This window comes from Anguilla rostrata, chromosome 14 (genome assembly GCF_018555375.3).
Source record: "Anguilla rostrata isolate EN2019 chromosome 14, ASM1855537v3, whole genome shotgun sequence".
Classification (NCBI taxonomy): domain Eukaryota; kingdom Metazoa; phylum Chordata; class Actinopteri; order Anguilliformes; family Anguillidae; genus Anguilla; species Anguilla rostrata.
The window spans coordinates 2,093,398-2,110,253 of record NC_057946.1 but is presented as its reverse complement, the minus strand read 5'-3'; the positions used below and the strand labels follow the sequence as shown (position 1 = coordinate 2,110,253).

The 16,856-nt window shown below is 52.7% G+C and overlaps 1 protein-coding gene across 1 annotated transcript in view; it reads right to left on the bottom strand.

The window, feature by feature from the left end:
- Positions 1-16,856, bottom strand: part of slc12a2 (solute carrier family 12 member 2) — a 68,238-nt gene extending 51,382 nt beyond the window's left edge. Inside the window, 1 exon segment of the mRNA XM_064306943.1 lies at positions 15,712-16,856. Coding sequence (XP_064163013.1) covers positions 15,712-16,293 — 582 coding nt within the window. The 5' untranslated portion in view covers positions 16,294-16,856.

Sequence of the window (16,856 nt, the reverse complement as noted above, 5' to 3'; positions counted from 1 at the left end):
GGATATAAAAAAGAAAAACAGGACAGCAGGGAAATACACCAGGAGTCCAGCGGGAGGAGGCGGGGAGAGGTGGTGGGAGGAGTAGGTAACGGTATCTCCGCACAAATGCCACGCAGCCGCTACAAACGCAGACAACCCGCTGCTCAACACCTTGGCTCCACCGTGCTGAACGTCACACACACACACACACACACACACACACACACACACACACACACACACACACACACACACACACAAAACACACACACACACACACACACACACACACACACACCACACACACACACACACACACACACACACACACACACACACACACACACACACACACACACACACACACACACACACAGCGCCGTTTTTCACGATTTGGCTGAATTTTCCGCACGGCTTGCAGAGGGCAGCAGAGACGTCATGCTGCTCTCAAACAGGAAGTGAGCAGGCCGCGCGTCTCCTCCCTCCGAGGACGGCTCGCTCATGACTTCCCGGGGAAGAGAGAGAAACGGCTCATAAAGCCGCTCTTTGTCTGAGGAAACACCGATCGACTGGTCGAGTGTGCAAGGTGACAAAAAACTAAAGAATTAGAAATTCTAAAAACTGATAGTCCACAAATTAATAACATTTCAGCACCAGCCACGCGCAAAACCTCCCAAACACAGCTTTTAACCCTTTAAGGTGTGAGGTCACAACTATGGAATTAGAATGTTCTTAGTTGAACATTCTAATGCTGATGATGTCACAATCACTGCTGGGGACTGAGAGCGGTGGAGTTCTAGAACACTGACTTAGAATGTTGGGGGAAAAAAAAAAAAAAAAACCCTACTCTTCAAAGGGTTAAAATGTCACACTACAGAATTCCAGCCCCCGTTATAAAAACAAGCAGCGACAAAAACCTTGCCGTGGGAAAGGGGACCACTTCCTGGGTGGAAGGGGGGGGGGGTGCGTGTGTGTGGGGACAAGTGTGTTTGTTTATGCCACTCCCCCACCCCCCATAGACCGTTCACGCTTTTCCAGGAGAAAGATCATTTTCCCCAGCCTGATGACCCCTGGCATGGTCATGTGGACCAAATGCATCCCAGCTGTATTCAGGAATGTGTCATTTGAGATTTTTCCAATAAAAACCACCTGCGCCAGGGGGCCCTGCCTGCACCGAGGGGCCCTGCGTGCCTGCGTGGGGGGGCCTGCCTGCACCGAGGGGCCCTGCCTGCCTGCACCGAGGGGCCCTGAATGCCTGCACCGGGGGGCCCTGCCGAGCATACGTGCTTAGCAGGCAACCACACCCACCAGCGGGTCCCGCCATTACTGCTAACCGCCAGACCCTCGCAAGTCTGCAACGCGCTTTCAGTTCCGCCATGCAAAATGAGAGAGAGAGAGAGAGAGAGAGAGAGAGAGAGAGAGAGGGGGGGAGAGGAGAGGAGAGGAGAGAGAGGGAGAGGAGAGGAGAGGAGAGAGAGGGAGAGAGAGAGAGAGGAGAGAGACAGGGAGAGAGAAGAGAGAGAGAGAGCATGGAGAAGAGCAGAGGAGAGAAGAGAGGAGAGAGAGAGAGAGAGAGAGAGAGAGACAGAGGGAGAGAAATGAGTGATTGAGAGAGAGAGAGAGCGACATGAGTAGTGAAGATTGAGACAGAGGCAGAGAGAGAGATTAATGGTGGGAGGAAGGAATAAGGAGAGAAGAGGGAGAGGAAAGATGGGGACGAGGTGATAGAAAGAGGCCTGTTGGTGGCAGCAACACCCTCCGAATGGGCTACAGCCGAGCAAACAGAGCTCAGAATGACGCTCGGGCAAAATCCAGCACCGGCCCAAACAAACGAGAGGTCCGGAGAAGACAAACAGACAGACAGACAAACAAACGGACAAACAAACAGACAGACAAACGGACAAACGGACAAACAGACAAAAGTGTTTACAGCAGGGAGCAGAGACGGGGCGCGCCAGGTTAGCGGCCGATTGGGACCCCCCATTGTTACCGTCCAGAGTCACGTGATGTTTGTGAGAACGCCAGCGACCGTGCCGGGGGGGGGCGGGGCCCACACACAGACGACGAGCCGGACGAAAACACACACGCACACACAAGGTGACGGTTCTAGCGTGTCACAAGGTCAAGTCTGGAACAAAGAAAAGGGGGAGGAGACTCGCGACAGACCGTGGCAACGGACAATCGCATCATGTTTACAAACCTGCGGCCCCCCGCCCCGAGGGCTCGGACCGTAAAACACCGAACAATACAGTCTGTTACTGGTACAGCCATAAACGCACCACCGCCAGGCCACCGGCCCGCCGTTGCTACGGAACTGCCCAGACACAGGCATTCCTCTCTCATTTCATTACACAACGTTACACAACGTTACACAACCAGAGGCAAAAGGAACCGCCCGTATACACAAATACAATCACTACCATCAGGCATGATCTCCACTTCACATCTTTCCATTTCACATCTTCCAACATCTGCTTTTTACATACCGGTGCACAGCGAACAGATCATAATCTTTGGTCATACACTGGTTGTTTTTGTTACTTGGTGAGGCTTTAGCATGCCTCCCATTCCCCCATCCCAGCACACGCAGTGTGAGCGTCAGCAGGAGGTGGAATCCGAGCTGGGTGCAGGTCCACAGAGGCGCGGTTATCTCTCCTCTCACGGGCCAATCAGAATGGATCTGACGGGTTTATGAGCTCAGCGTCCTGTCAGTAAATTCATTACGCGCATCCAACCTCCACAAAAACAAACGCTCCCCTTTCTCTCCCCCCCCCCCCTCCCCTCCAACCCCCCGTTAATGGGGACGGTGTCACTCGAGATGGGCCGATCTGTCCGCCGATGGGGGGGGGGGGGGGGGGTTTCCTCTCTTAGCAACAAAGCCCCCCCTTTGTTCCCGGGAGCCCCGGTCGGGGCGGCCGGCGGCGACACAAACGCCGCGATCGAAACCCGTAATTCAGAACGATTCAAAAGGCAAAAAAAAAAGCCGTCAGGAACGCCAGGTCGGCAGATTCAGCCCCATCAGCACCCCGGCCCGACAGCCCCGCCCGGCGCCCCGCCCACAGCCCCCGCCGGGACACCCCAAAAACTCCCACAAGATCCCGCTGAGACCCTAAGGCCCCATCCTACCTGCACACAACCAGCTTCCAGCCACACATTTCAGAATGTAATCCCTCCAAACTCCAATAAAATGACATTCATTTGGGAGACGTTTTTATCCAAAGCGACGTACAAAATAATCATCAGGCTCCTTATCAAGACTTTATCCTGCCTTCACTCTAGTAGTAACTCACCACTGTAGTAACTCGATGGGTTCTAGTAGCAACAAAGGTGTTTGGATAGTTAGATAAGCAAAGCCGTGGCATTTTGATAGTGAAATTAGTTACCAACGGCTTGGTCTTGTTGTAGGTAAACAGCCGAACGCCATATTTCCATCCCTCTCATATTTCAGGTCACACGGTCGACTGCACACAACGTTCAGACACACGGCCCTGTCTGTAGGCCTCGCCACCGCTGCGTGAGAACTACAACTCCCAGCACCCTCAGGGCTCCTCCGACCCAGCCACCCAGGACTTCTGGGGCCTGTTTCAGGAAGCAGGATTACTGAGTTAGCTGGATAACTGCGCTGAGTATAACCCAGAACTCTCCCAAATCCAGAACATGGACTGAAGTAAAAAGTTCTGAGTCTTACTTGCCGCAGTTAACAGGAGAACTCCATTAAAGGGCTTTGTGCTACAGCCCCTGCTTAGAGAAGGCCTAGAACAGCTAACCGAAACGCAGGACCACAGAAAAAGCCCTTGAAAGGACGTATCAAGCATTCAGGCCAGGATACAAGAACCCAGCCAGGGAAGTCAACTGTGAGTACACGTAAATTAGCCTAATACATTTCTAATTCTTGTTGTTCATCAACAGATGATTTTTTAAATAAATTTGTGTTCTCAAATTCATCATAAATTAATCTGCAAGCCTAAATTCTGTCAATTTTGTTTTGTTCCCCCCCCCCGTTCAACCCGTTCCCCCCCAGTGAGCAATATTTACCCAAAAGGAGAAAAATTCAGTGAAATGTTCGACTACTGTGAGGAAAAACAGATCAAAACAAAGTGGGTTTATTTTATCGGGCCTGAAACAACAGCGGCCGTTCCCAGGACGACGCGGGGGGACATCGCCAGGGGCTACGAGGGTCGCCATCATGCCCGGGGGAGCCGTGGGGTACAGCGTAAAAGAACACACCGCACACACACACACACTCGCATTCACACACCCACTCGCACAAACACTGACTCTCACACTCTCTGTCTCACACACACACACACTCACACACAGTGGGATGTGCTGTCTAACGGTTCATATAAATATTGTGCCGGCAGCAGGCTCACGTCTCCAGCCTGCTGTACACACACACGACCCCCCCCCTCCACCCACCCCACCCCCCCAGCCCCCCGCCAAACGCACTGTTTACAGCTGGAGCCCCGGGGGCCGGCTCACTTCCTGTTCCTGGCGTGGCGTAGCGTGCCGTGTGCAGAGCCTACGCACGGCCGGCAGGAACATAAACACAGAGCCACGCGAAGCCGGGGGAGGCCACTGAGTCCACAGCGCAGAGGAGACACTTCCTCTTACACACATCACACACACACTCATACACCGCAGCACACACACACACAGACATGCTCGCACAGACATGCTCATACACACACGCATACACTTGCACTAACACACGCATACACACACACACTCACACACCGCAGCACACACTCACACTAACACACACTAACACACGTCACACACTTGCACCAACACACGCATACACTTGCACTCACACACGCATACACACACACTCATACACCGCAGCACACACTCACACTAACACACGCATACACACACACTCATACACCGCAGCACACACTCACACTAACACACGCATACACACACACTCATACACCGCAGCACACACTCACACTAACACACGCATACACACACACTCATACACCGCAGCACACACTCACACTACACCACCATACCACACACCCACTCACACCGCAGCACACACTCACACTAACACACGCATACACACACACTCACACACCGCAGCACACACTCACACTAACACACGCATACACACACACTCATACACCGCAGCACACACTCACACTAACACACGCATACACACACACTCATACACCGCAGCACACACTCACACTAACACACGCATACACACACACTCACACTAACACACACATGCATACACTTGCACTAACACACGCATACACACATGCATACACTCACACTAACACACGCACACACACACACGGACATGCTCGCACACACGCACACACACACACGTTCTTTTCAAACGGGATGCTTCCCCAGGGCTCGTGACCCCAGGGGCGTTGCCGGTGGTTACCAGGGTACAAAGACAGCGGCGCTTTGGGAGGATCTTCTGGACCGTGCTAACGCTCATGCTAGGCCTACCGTTCAACCCGCTGCGGCTACACATCCCCCCGCTCGTCCACCCACTCACCCTCTCACCTGTTCACCCTCTCACTCGCTCACCCTCTCACTACGACGCTCACTTCTCCCGCACAACGCGGTCCTTTCATGAGGCTTCCTGTCTGGCAACCCGCCTCAGTCTAGACAGCGCACCGCACGCAGCCGACGCACCTCAGCTGGAGCAGGGAAGAACGTTTGAGAATGAAAGAGTTCCAAAACAAAAACCCGTAGTTTTCTCATCGAGCGAAACGCCATTTTGCCCATAAATGCGTACCAATGTCAGATGGTAAAACCAGGCCCTGTCTTTATGGTTTAAACTGGTAACAATTACTGGGTCGGTTTGATTTAAAGCAACAAGATTACGTTCAATTAGAGAGAGCCCCCAGTGGCATGAGAACCGGAAGGGTGATCTGTGCGGCTGGCTCAAAAAGACCGAGCTTAGACTCTGCGCACCTGACCCTAGACTCTACGCACCTGACCCTAGACTCTGCGCACCTGACCCTAGACTCTGCGCACCTGACCCGCGTGTACAAGCCAAGAGGAACAAGAGCAGAACGGAATTCACTCATAATTAACGAGTGTCAGCAGGTCGCGTTTTGGGATGGAGTTTCGAGGTTGCCTACTTTAGCGCCTTTGCACCATGTTTACACTCAAAAGGTCAAAGATATCAGTTTGAGGAAAGAGTCACAGTTAACAGCATCGGGCTTATCATAAAGATTAAAAAAGCACAGGCCTATTCAAACACTCTCACATCTGAAACACAATCTGGTCTTCCGGAAAGACCAATGGAAGCATTCACTGCGATTAAAACAACTAAAGACTTAATGGGCCTCATTCAGGAAACATGGGTACGAACACATCTGACTGTGAACTGTGTGCAGGAACGTCTCCAAAAACATTCCGGGATTCACCATTTCTATCTTGCCTGTATCTGCTCGTGGCCGTTTCCTTATGCAAATCACACAAACAGGTTTGCCCATAAACTTCACAAACAGTCAGCCTTCATCATCTCATCCACCTGGGATATGCACACAAACACAGGTCTACATATCTACAAGGTCTTTACCGCTGTTTCTATGGTTCCCTGCGGGAAACGGACAACGGACGAATGTAAAATACACACCGAGTGCAACAGAGCATCGTGGGTAAAATGGGTAAATGCTGACCCCTGGAAGAATGTTCAGACAGAAGGAAATGGAAGGGGCTTGCAAGCTCCACTCTACTGAGAGGGAGGGGGGGAAAAGTAACCAAAGAGGGTCTGCTGGAAACAGAACCCCTGAAAAGCAGCATTGGGGTGAAGGTTCGCTACCGCCTCTAATTTTAGGTGCACCTCCAGGGGGGCGGATCTGTGACCGGAGATCAGTTACAGCGTTTTTCGGGGATGGGACCGTGGTTGAGCTGGCTGATCCGGGGTCTTTGTGCGTGGAACAGAGGAGGAACTCATCTGTGACACTGACGGGTTGGGTGTGCATGAAAAGGGAGGGAGGGGGGCGGGTTTGGGGTGGGGGGGATTAATTGTGTCTTCATCACAACCGCAGGTAGCAGATTAACCGAGCAGCATGACTCACACTCCATACAACACCCCCCGCCCCCCCTCACACTGCATTACTGATTATTTACTACACCCTCGCCCCCTCCCGAAATGTCGGGGGGAAGGGGGGCCGGGGAGGGGGGGGGTGTGATGACAGTCACCAGACGGCCTCGTCGCCGCGCTGGTTTGACTGACAGCGCCGATATCCCAGGAATCCCACCGCACCTCAGCCGGGATCAGCGACAGGAAACGTGCGGAGAGGAGGAGAGAGGGAGGAGAGAGGAAGTGTGCGGAGAGGAGGAGAGAGGGAGGAGAGAGGAAGCGTGCGGAGAGGAGAGAGGAGACGTGCGGACAGGGGCTGGGACAGGGGGCGGGACAGGGGGCGGGACAGGGGGCAGGGACAGGGCACAACTTCTTGTCAGGACTTTTGGGCTCATCAGCCGATGTGATGGGCCTCTTCAGTCCAATCACAGCAGGGCTGGCGTTCTCTAAACTGCCACTCAGGGCTTCCTAGATCACTTTATGGTCCTTTGAGCACTTACTCCCCCACCCCCCACCCCGCACCCCCGCGGGACGAGGAGCGGCTGGGAGCGCTTCTGTTTCAGTGCGCACAGCGTAGAGCCGTCGCCATGACAGAGAACGACATGTACAGGACCAGTTTAGCATCGCCACATCAGCGCACTGAGCCGGAAACACACACACACCTGCACACACACACGCGCAAGAGCGCCACAAGATGCTGAGCAGGCTCCGCCCCCTACACAATGAAGATTAAGCACATTAAATATTCACACTTTAATCCGCCGCCGTTTGTTTTTTTAAAGAGCAGATTATGTTCCCACAGTTCAGCTCAGGGCCCAGAGGGGTGAGCGGGCCACCGCTGCTGCAGCAGGTGAAGCACACCTGCAAATACCTCACCTGTAAACGCCTCACCTGCAAACGCCTCACCTGCTAACACCACACCTGCAAACGCCTCACCTGCAAACGCCTCACCTGCAAACGCCTCACCTGCAAACGCCTCACCTGCAAACGCCTCACCTGCAAACGCCTCACCTGCAAACGCCTCACCTGCTAACACCTCACCTGCTAACACCTCCGTGACTGATTAATTACCGTTGGTTAATCGTCTACGCCACGCTAACCTGGACTAAAAGGAGCCGTAACGGGCATGTGCAGAAGGGCCCACCGGCTGGTAATGTGCACACTCACCCAGCCCCACCCACGGGACTGGCATCGCTATGGAGACGGCGGAGGGCACGGGCCACACAAAGGGTGCAGCTGGCCCACCTGTCGACCGGGCGGAGCCAAGCGTTCCACTCCAGCAGACCAGGATACAGAGTTCACCCCCCCCCAGACCCCCCCCACCCCAAACCGCACGCAGTGTGACACACAAACCGCACGGCTTCTCTGCACCGCTGCGGCACGCATGGACTCACACGGGGAGGATCATTCTGCCGACGCTGAACGGGCTCATGCATTTTTAAAAATAACACAAAGGAAGCGACGGGCGGGACGGGGGGGTTGGGGGGTTGGGTGGTGCAGGAGGTTCGATGAGGGACAGAGTCAGGGGGGGGTGGCGGGTGGGAGATTTGGATCAGGAGATTTGGTCGGGACGGAGGGAGAACAGGAAGTGGGGATTTTAAAAATCTTCCAGCTCAGGGCACTTAGCAGCCCACGCGGTCCCGGGAGGGGGGGGGGGGGACATCAATAATTCAGCGCAACCCGCTGCGGTCCCGCCGCAGCGCGGTGAGTAAATGTGCCCCGTCAGGACACCCCCCCCCCCGCCCCGCCCCCCCCCCAGCGGGTCAGTACCGCATTCGCCCACCTCGCCACGCCACCTCACGCCAGGCCGAACGGGAATCGCCAGCCTCCGATTTCCCGCCTTTTTCAAGCCGCCTCTTGGCGTTTATAAGGAGAGTAATTCTCAGCTGCCGCTGGTTGAGGTTGGCGACGCGTCACCCGCTAAACCAGGGGGCGGGCAGTGCCCACCGGCGTGCGTGGGCAGGTCATCGTTTCCTCCGGTTACCTTGGCTGAACGAGCCAACCGGCTGTACTGCACACACAAACACTGGTTCACTCAGAGATTAGAGCCCAGCAAAACATTTCACACAGACAAGGACACAGGAACCTTGAGGCCTCCGATTGTCATTCATGTGCTTATCAGGAAACAGGAGCCAAAATGTCAGATGGTGTAAAATTGCAGTTAATTACATAATTAAGGCCAGAGGTTGGCATGGGAACCAGAAACAGAAATCATTGCCCACCGCTTAGCTAAACCCTCCAAATGACCCCTAACCGCCAAACTTATTCATTTCTGCCGGAAACATGCTTGGAAACCAGAGTAAGGAAAATGGCACATACAGTTCACTCTTTCATCCTTGGATGGTAGAACTATAGAGTCCTATGTGCTGCAGTACAGCCAATGGCAGGCGAACTTCACTAGCTAAACCATCCACTAGAAAGAGGCCATTCCTAGCCAAACCTTCCAATAGCAAGAGGCCATTCCTAGCCAAACCTTCCAATAGCAGGAGACTATCACTAGCCAAAACAACCAATAGCACGAGACTGCTGCAAGCCAAACCATCCAATAGCAAGAGAACATCACTAGCCAAACCATCCAATAGCAAGAGACCATCACTAGCCAAACCATCCAATAGCAAGAGATTCTCACTAAAATATCATCAAAAATATCATATCTTCATAACGGCGCGTTTCATGAAGCGAAACAGCGGTGTTGCTAAGTCACCTTCACGCAGAGGAACGGGGGGAAAGCAAACTCCTGCCAAGCGCTCACAATCTGACCTTGAGCGGGTCACAGACAGGACGCGAGCTGGTGAGCCAGCTTCAGTCCAGCGATAATTTTTTTTTTCCCCCAGAAAGGGCCCTTTGAGGGCCTATAAGTAGGCTTTAATTATCTTTGATTATCTTCTGCATTGTCGGTTTAACGGTTGGGAAGATCGCCAGATCACGTGCATTCCAGGGCACACGGAGTCGCTTATTATTAGCCTAAGGGGAATCAGAACATGAGAAACACGTCAGCCAAACCGCTCCAGGGCTAGGCGATCCTCCGCAGAGATAACCATCGCATGCAATACCGGTCACCGCCACCATGTGGCCGATCGACTATCTTTTCTTCTTTTTCCTTTAATGGTACCAGATGTGGTCGTAAACCTTCAAACTTCAGAGGCCGTGTGAAATGCTTTCTGGGGGGAAAAAAAGCCCCATCACCACTCATATCTATTGGTTGGTAGTGAGACAGCCAATCAGCAGCAAGGTCGTACAGCTTCCAGGCGATCATGTGATGTTTTTATCAATCGCATGGACCTTGCTGCTGATTGGCTATATTATCAACACCCAAAACATAACAGTGGTGACATTTTTTTTTAAATTTTTATTTAATATCCTGGAAGCATTTCATGTGGCACCTAAAGTTTGGATGTTTACCACTTCCATCAGGTATAATTAAAGACAAAAAGGCACCACACAACACGGTGGTTAATGATCGTTGTTGAATTTGATAATTACAGGTTGTGGTGTACCGCCCAGCCTTAATCACAGCTGACCGGGACGCCAGCAGAGTAGCCTCAGGAAGCGCGCAGAGCTACGCTAACAAACAGACCTGACGGGTCAGGGCTCTGAATGGAGCTAGGCTAACGGACAGACCTGGTGGGTCAGGGCTCTGAATGGGGCTAGGCTAACGGACAGACCTGGCGGGTCAGAGCTCTGAATGGGGCTAGGCTAACGGACAGACCCGACGGGTCAGGGCTCTGAATGGGGCTAGGCTAACGGGCAGACCCGGCGGGTCAGAGCTCTGAATGGGGCTAGGCTAGCGGACAGACCTGGCGGGTCAGGGCTCTGAATGGGGCTAGGCTAACGGACAGACCTGGCGGGTCAGAGCTCTGAATGGGGCTAGGCTAACGGACAGACCTGGCGGGTCAGAGCTCTGAATGGGGCTAGGCTAACGGACAGACCTGGCGGGTCAGAGCTCTGAATGGGGCTAGGCTAACGGACAGACCTGGCGGGTCAGAGCTCTGAATGGGGCTAGGCTAACGGACAGACCTGGCGGGTCAGAGCTCTGAATGGGGCTAGGCTAACGGACAGACCTGGCGGGTCAGAGCTCTGAATGGGGCTAGGCTAACGGGCAGACCTGGCGGGTCAGAGCTCTGAATGGGGCTAGGCTAACGGACAGACCTGGCGGGTCAGGGCTCTGAATGGGGCTAGGCTAACGGACAGACCTGGCGGGTCAGGGCTCTGAATGGGGCTAGGCTAACGGACAGACCTGGCGGGTCAGGGCTCTGAATGGGGCTAGGCTAACGGACAGACCTGGCGGGTCAGGGCTCTGAATGGGGCTAGGCTAACGGACAGACCTGGCGGGTCAGAGCTCTGAATGGGGCTAGGCTAACGGACAGACCTGGCGGGTCAGGGCTCTGAATTGGGCCTTTGTGGAAGTTTGGCCGGTCGGGTTTCTCCACGTCGTTGGAGCGGTTTCATCGACTTGCTTACGCTCTGACCTTGAGCGGGTGACCGGCCGTCGACCGCAGGACTCATTACTTTTCATTAAAAAGGGCTCGATGCGTTCGGGCTGAGCCGACCTGTCATCACCCGGGGGGCCGGCGAGGGAGGGAGGGGCCAAACAAAGAGGAAATTACATGCAGTCTCCAAAAAAAAAAAAAACTAAACTTTGAGAGGCCGAGCAGGACGACAACATGACCCGTTACCTCTTCAGCTCTGCCCGAAGGGCACAAAACGCTGATCCAGGTTCTGCAAATACGACAGGGAATAGCACACACACACACACTCACTCACTCACTCACTCACTCACTCACTCACTCACTCACTCACTCACTCACTCACTCACTCACTCACTCACTCACTCACTCACTCACTCACTCACTCACTCACTCACTCACTCACTCACTCACTCACTCACTCACTCACTCACTCACTCACTCACTCACTCACTCACTCACTCACTCACTCACTCACTCACTCACTCACTCACTCACTCACTCACTCACTCACTCACTCACTCACTCACTCACTCACTCACTCACTCACTCACTCACTCACTCACTCACTCACTCACTCACTCACTCACTCACTCACTCACTCACTCACTCACTCACTCACACACTCACACACACACACACACACACACACACACACACACACACACACACACACACACACACACACACACACACACACACACACACACACACACACACACACACACACACACACACACACACACACACACACACACACACACACACACACACACACACACACACACACACACACACAACCACACACACACACACACACACACACACACACACACACACACACACACACACACACACACACACACACACACACACACACACACACACACACACACACACACACACACACACACACACACACACACACACACACACACACACACACACACACACACACACACACACACACACACACACACACACACACACACACACACACACACACACACCACACACACACACACACACACACACACAGAGGCCTCAGGCTGCAGAAGAAGAAAAAAAACGCAGAACTGGCTATTTTAACTAGACTATGCAAGCGGTTAGCGGACAGGGAAGGAAGCACTGCAGTCAAGCACAGAGAAAAAAAATAAAAACATAAAATAAAAACACGAAACTATGGCTAAAACCGTTTAGGCTGACGGAGAAAGGCGGCGGCTGTATTTACACCCGCAGCAAACGTGGCCCGTGACAATCCATCAGACGGGCGTCGGGTTTCCACACAGCATCACAGGCCGTGCAGGCGTACGCCACACGTGTGCACGCCTAAACTGGAGGACAACGGGACCCAGGAGCCAAACCCAGACCGGCGGGCTTCACCCTAAAAAGGTTTCCTCACAGTGAGTCCGTGACGCTCCACACGCAAATGCTGTTTTCTTTTTTTAAATTTATTTATTTTTTTATATTGTTGGGCCATTTTTTAAAAAGAATTATAATAATCTAAATGATCTAAGAAATAAGTGAGTAGTGGAAAGCTGGAGCAGTCACAGTTAGAGCACAAAGAGAGACCGCCTGGCGGGCGGTGGGGGGCAGGGGGGGGGGGGTGGATAGTGGCTCAGACTGGTTGTGTCCATCCACACTGCAAACATCAGGATCATTATGAGGTGGGGCAGGTGCAGTGCAGGATACAGGAGCCCCAGGTGCGAGCGCGCCGCTCCCACACGCCAGGCTGCTGAACGCTGCTCAGCGCTGAGCTCAGAGGCGCTCAGAGCACAGCCCTTTGTCACACTGACAATACCCCAATTTTCACATTTCACTCAGGATCCATTAACCAGAGGCTAAGGCAGTCCTGGGGGTGAGGGGGGGTGGGGGGGGGGCAGATTAATCGGATTCTGTGGCCCAGGTCTCCTTTCACTGACAGGGACAAACCGAATGTGTGGAGGTTATGTTTGGGGCCCCACATCCAACGACATCATCACTCAAAAAGTCAAAAAAAGTGTGGAGAGAGAGAGAGAGAGAGAGATGACCGATGTCATCTTAAACGAGAAACGGTACATGCCCCCCCCGCCCCCCCCAGGGTACCGGCCGACCGTTAAACTTGAAGGTAAAGTCAGGGACGCTCACGGAAGAGAGAAAACGTGCAGTTATTTCAGAATAAACACGAGGCAAACAGAAAAGAAAGCTGTTTACGGCCTCACTAGGTGTGACGGATAACCTTGAGAGTCCTCCCCTCTCCTCTCTGGGCTGGCACGGGCGGGCACGCTGGCACGGGCGGGCACACGCCTCGTCATCGCTCGCGTCCGAGACACCGCGGCTCCCGAGGCGTCAGCGCGGCGAGGCCTTCTGCCGCCTCCCCCCCCCCACCCCCCCCCCGCCATCGTCAGCTATGTGAAAATCTAACTTGCATATTCGCCACCGTTCCCACCTTCAGCATCTTTAAGTAGGGGGCTTTCCTTAAAATGGTCACAGACTGGACCCCAGTATCACTACAGATGTCTCAGGGCTACGATTTAGTTTGTTCCTCTGTGGTGGGAGTTTGGGGGCGAGAAGATATTGATTTCACCGCCTGCACATTTCAGAATAACTGATCAAATTACACGTATACTATGAAACAACTCTTGATATCGCTCTTGGTACCAACACTGGCCAGCAAAATTTCACCGAACAGGCAAGGGCAAGGTCCAAAAGTAACAAGGCTGATCCGACGTAAGCAGCACACCCAGGGTACTGAGGTCGAAACTAAAATATCATTCCAAATATTTAGTAAATACTCCAGAAACTAAAGAGAAAGGGTGTTCTAAGTTGTGCAAGTCGCTCTGCGTAAGAGCATCAGCAAAACGCCTGCAATGAAATGCAATGCAAAGAAACTGCAAACATCTGCATGTTGCATTTTCTTTTTTAATTTCAATACGTCTGAAGGAAGGATGAGATGATCAGCGTTTGACAGTCTGGTTAAAAATTTAAAAAAATCTAAATCTTACAAAAGATGCAAGACTCTTGGTTCTACCTGCGTTTAACAAAAACAGATCACCTGATTAATACATCTACATGGTCCTCATCACCATAAATCAGAGGCAGACCAACGCAAGACTTGATACGCGTTTTCGCTGGGGCAATTATATTAGCATTAGACTCGTTTTTTTTAGATATTAAAAACCAGAAGGTAAATACAGTTCCACAAGCAGGCTAAATGTGATTAAGCCCCGAAATTAATCGGCTGAAAAAAAGATTAAGACATGTTATTGTGCTTGCAAGCAGGTCGTTTCTGTTTCTTTGACATTAATAAAGTTAATTACCCTTGCAGAGCTGGCAACTGTAGAGGGAGAACTCTCCTCCCACGAAAAAACACTCGCACGCTGGCGATACAAAGGGACGGGCCACACATGCAGAACCACAGTGGCTAGCGTTACATAGGCTACTGGTGTAGAAGCTATGACGCCGCGTCGTGTCAACCCGAGGAGCAGACTGCTAACACGCATTCCTTCGCTGCTGTGCGAACAGTATCGTGACGGAAACAGAAAATAAACTTGATGACAGAAAAGAGAAAATCCGAAGTCGAAAGCACTGCAACTAGATATGTTTGATATGAATCGTTATCATCATCACTTAATTATTATTAATATTATTAGTATCGTTATGTAGTAGTAAGTTATAAGCACTGCAGTAGTAGGCTAGTAGGAGTAGCTGCTAGGTAATCGAAATCAGGACATATTTCTACATACAAAAATGCCACTTAAAACGAGAGTCGCTTCTCTATACAACCTACGGGATATTTGTAAAGTGCTTTGGATATTTCACCTAAAACCCGTTTGGTCGGTATTTTGCACGGTTGGGCGTTTTACACACATCGCTGTCAGCGATGGCTATTTGGACATTGACAACCCCCAGCCAACTAGCCAAATGTCTCTAGCTTGTTAGAGAATGCAGCCAGCTGTAAAATAATGGCTACAGGCGATTTGTTTTGTTGTCAATGTTGAAAACAGAGAAACAATGTGACCCTTACGAGTTACATGACATTTGCTACAACACACAGCTGACATTATCAAAGTTATTACACCGATCCGACAAGCTGGTATCGCACCGTCCTGCCGCACGGCATGCGCGCTGTCCGGCTGCGCCACTGCAGCAGCTGCCGCTGCCGCTCCTCGCGCCCCGCCACGCGCCACGCTGTGCCATGTGTGCGTGTCCGTGCCACCGCGCGCTTACCTTATCCAGCTCGTCGTGCAGCTCCGACAGGGTGGGTCTGATCAGCTTCTCCCCGAGCGGCGCCGCAGTCTGCCGATAGAAGTCGATGTTCGGGACCGCGTCGATGGTGTTGTGGCCAAACGTCCTCAGGTAATAGGTGTTCGTGTGGGTGTCGTAGTGGTAGTGATGCTGGCCTCCGGTCGAAGAATGAAGGCTGCCCTCGCTCATCACGGTGTCCCCGTTCTGGAAACCCTCTGCGGGCACGGCATCCGGGGGACTCCCGGCCACGCTGGGGTCCACAAAGTTCACCACGCGAAATCTCCCTTTCGCTTCCTCACCAGCTGCCGGCGGCTCCGGTCCCTCGGGTGCCTTGCCCGGGTCGGGAGTAGCCTTTTCGTCTGCCGCATGTGGGGAAGCATCTGTGTCGGCCGGTTTGGCTTCACCGGCGGATGCGCCAGCTGCCTCGGCCACCAAATCGACTTGAAATCTACTCTGGCTGGGTGTTGGACCCAAGGGTTTCAAACCGGCATCCAACAGTCCTTCCTGTTCTGACGGGGGGTTCTCTCCCGGGGCGGGAGAACTGGACGACGACGGTACCGACATGGCTAGCTAGCTAACAAGCAAGCAAGCAAGCAGCGATAACAAATGAATAATTAAGAACAGGTTTTTTAAAAAGAATAACTAGCTAGCTAGAAACCCACTTGTCTGTCACCGCTGGCGTGTAACCAGATCTGTATAGCGATTCCAAAGCCGGTATCAAAGCGGTCCAACATAAAAGTATCGGTAGCTCGCACTCTTCACTTCGCCGGCAGAGCGTCTGGATGCTGGTGCAACACAGCCTCACTTCAAACTACCAGTGGTAGCACAACCTCAGACATGCGGACAGAAATGGAGAATGGTAGCTAGCTAGCAAGCTAGCCGGTTGGATGGCTGGCTGATTTTTTGAGGGGAAGAAAAAAGCGTTAACTTTCCCCTCTAAATTTCATCAGCAGAGATAAAAGGCGCGAGACGACACGGGATGTGCTGGCCTCTTAGTCCACCGCTACCCGATGCACACAGCGTCCGCAGTCTCGCCTTTTTTTTCCAGCGCTTTTCTTGTCCGAGTGATGCTGACAGCCGACCTTGCCGCAACTCCTCCTAGGCTCACAATGATTTCAGTCTGCTAT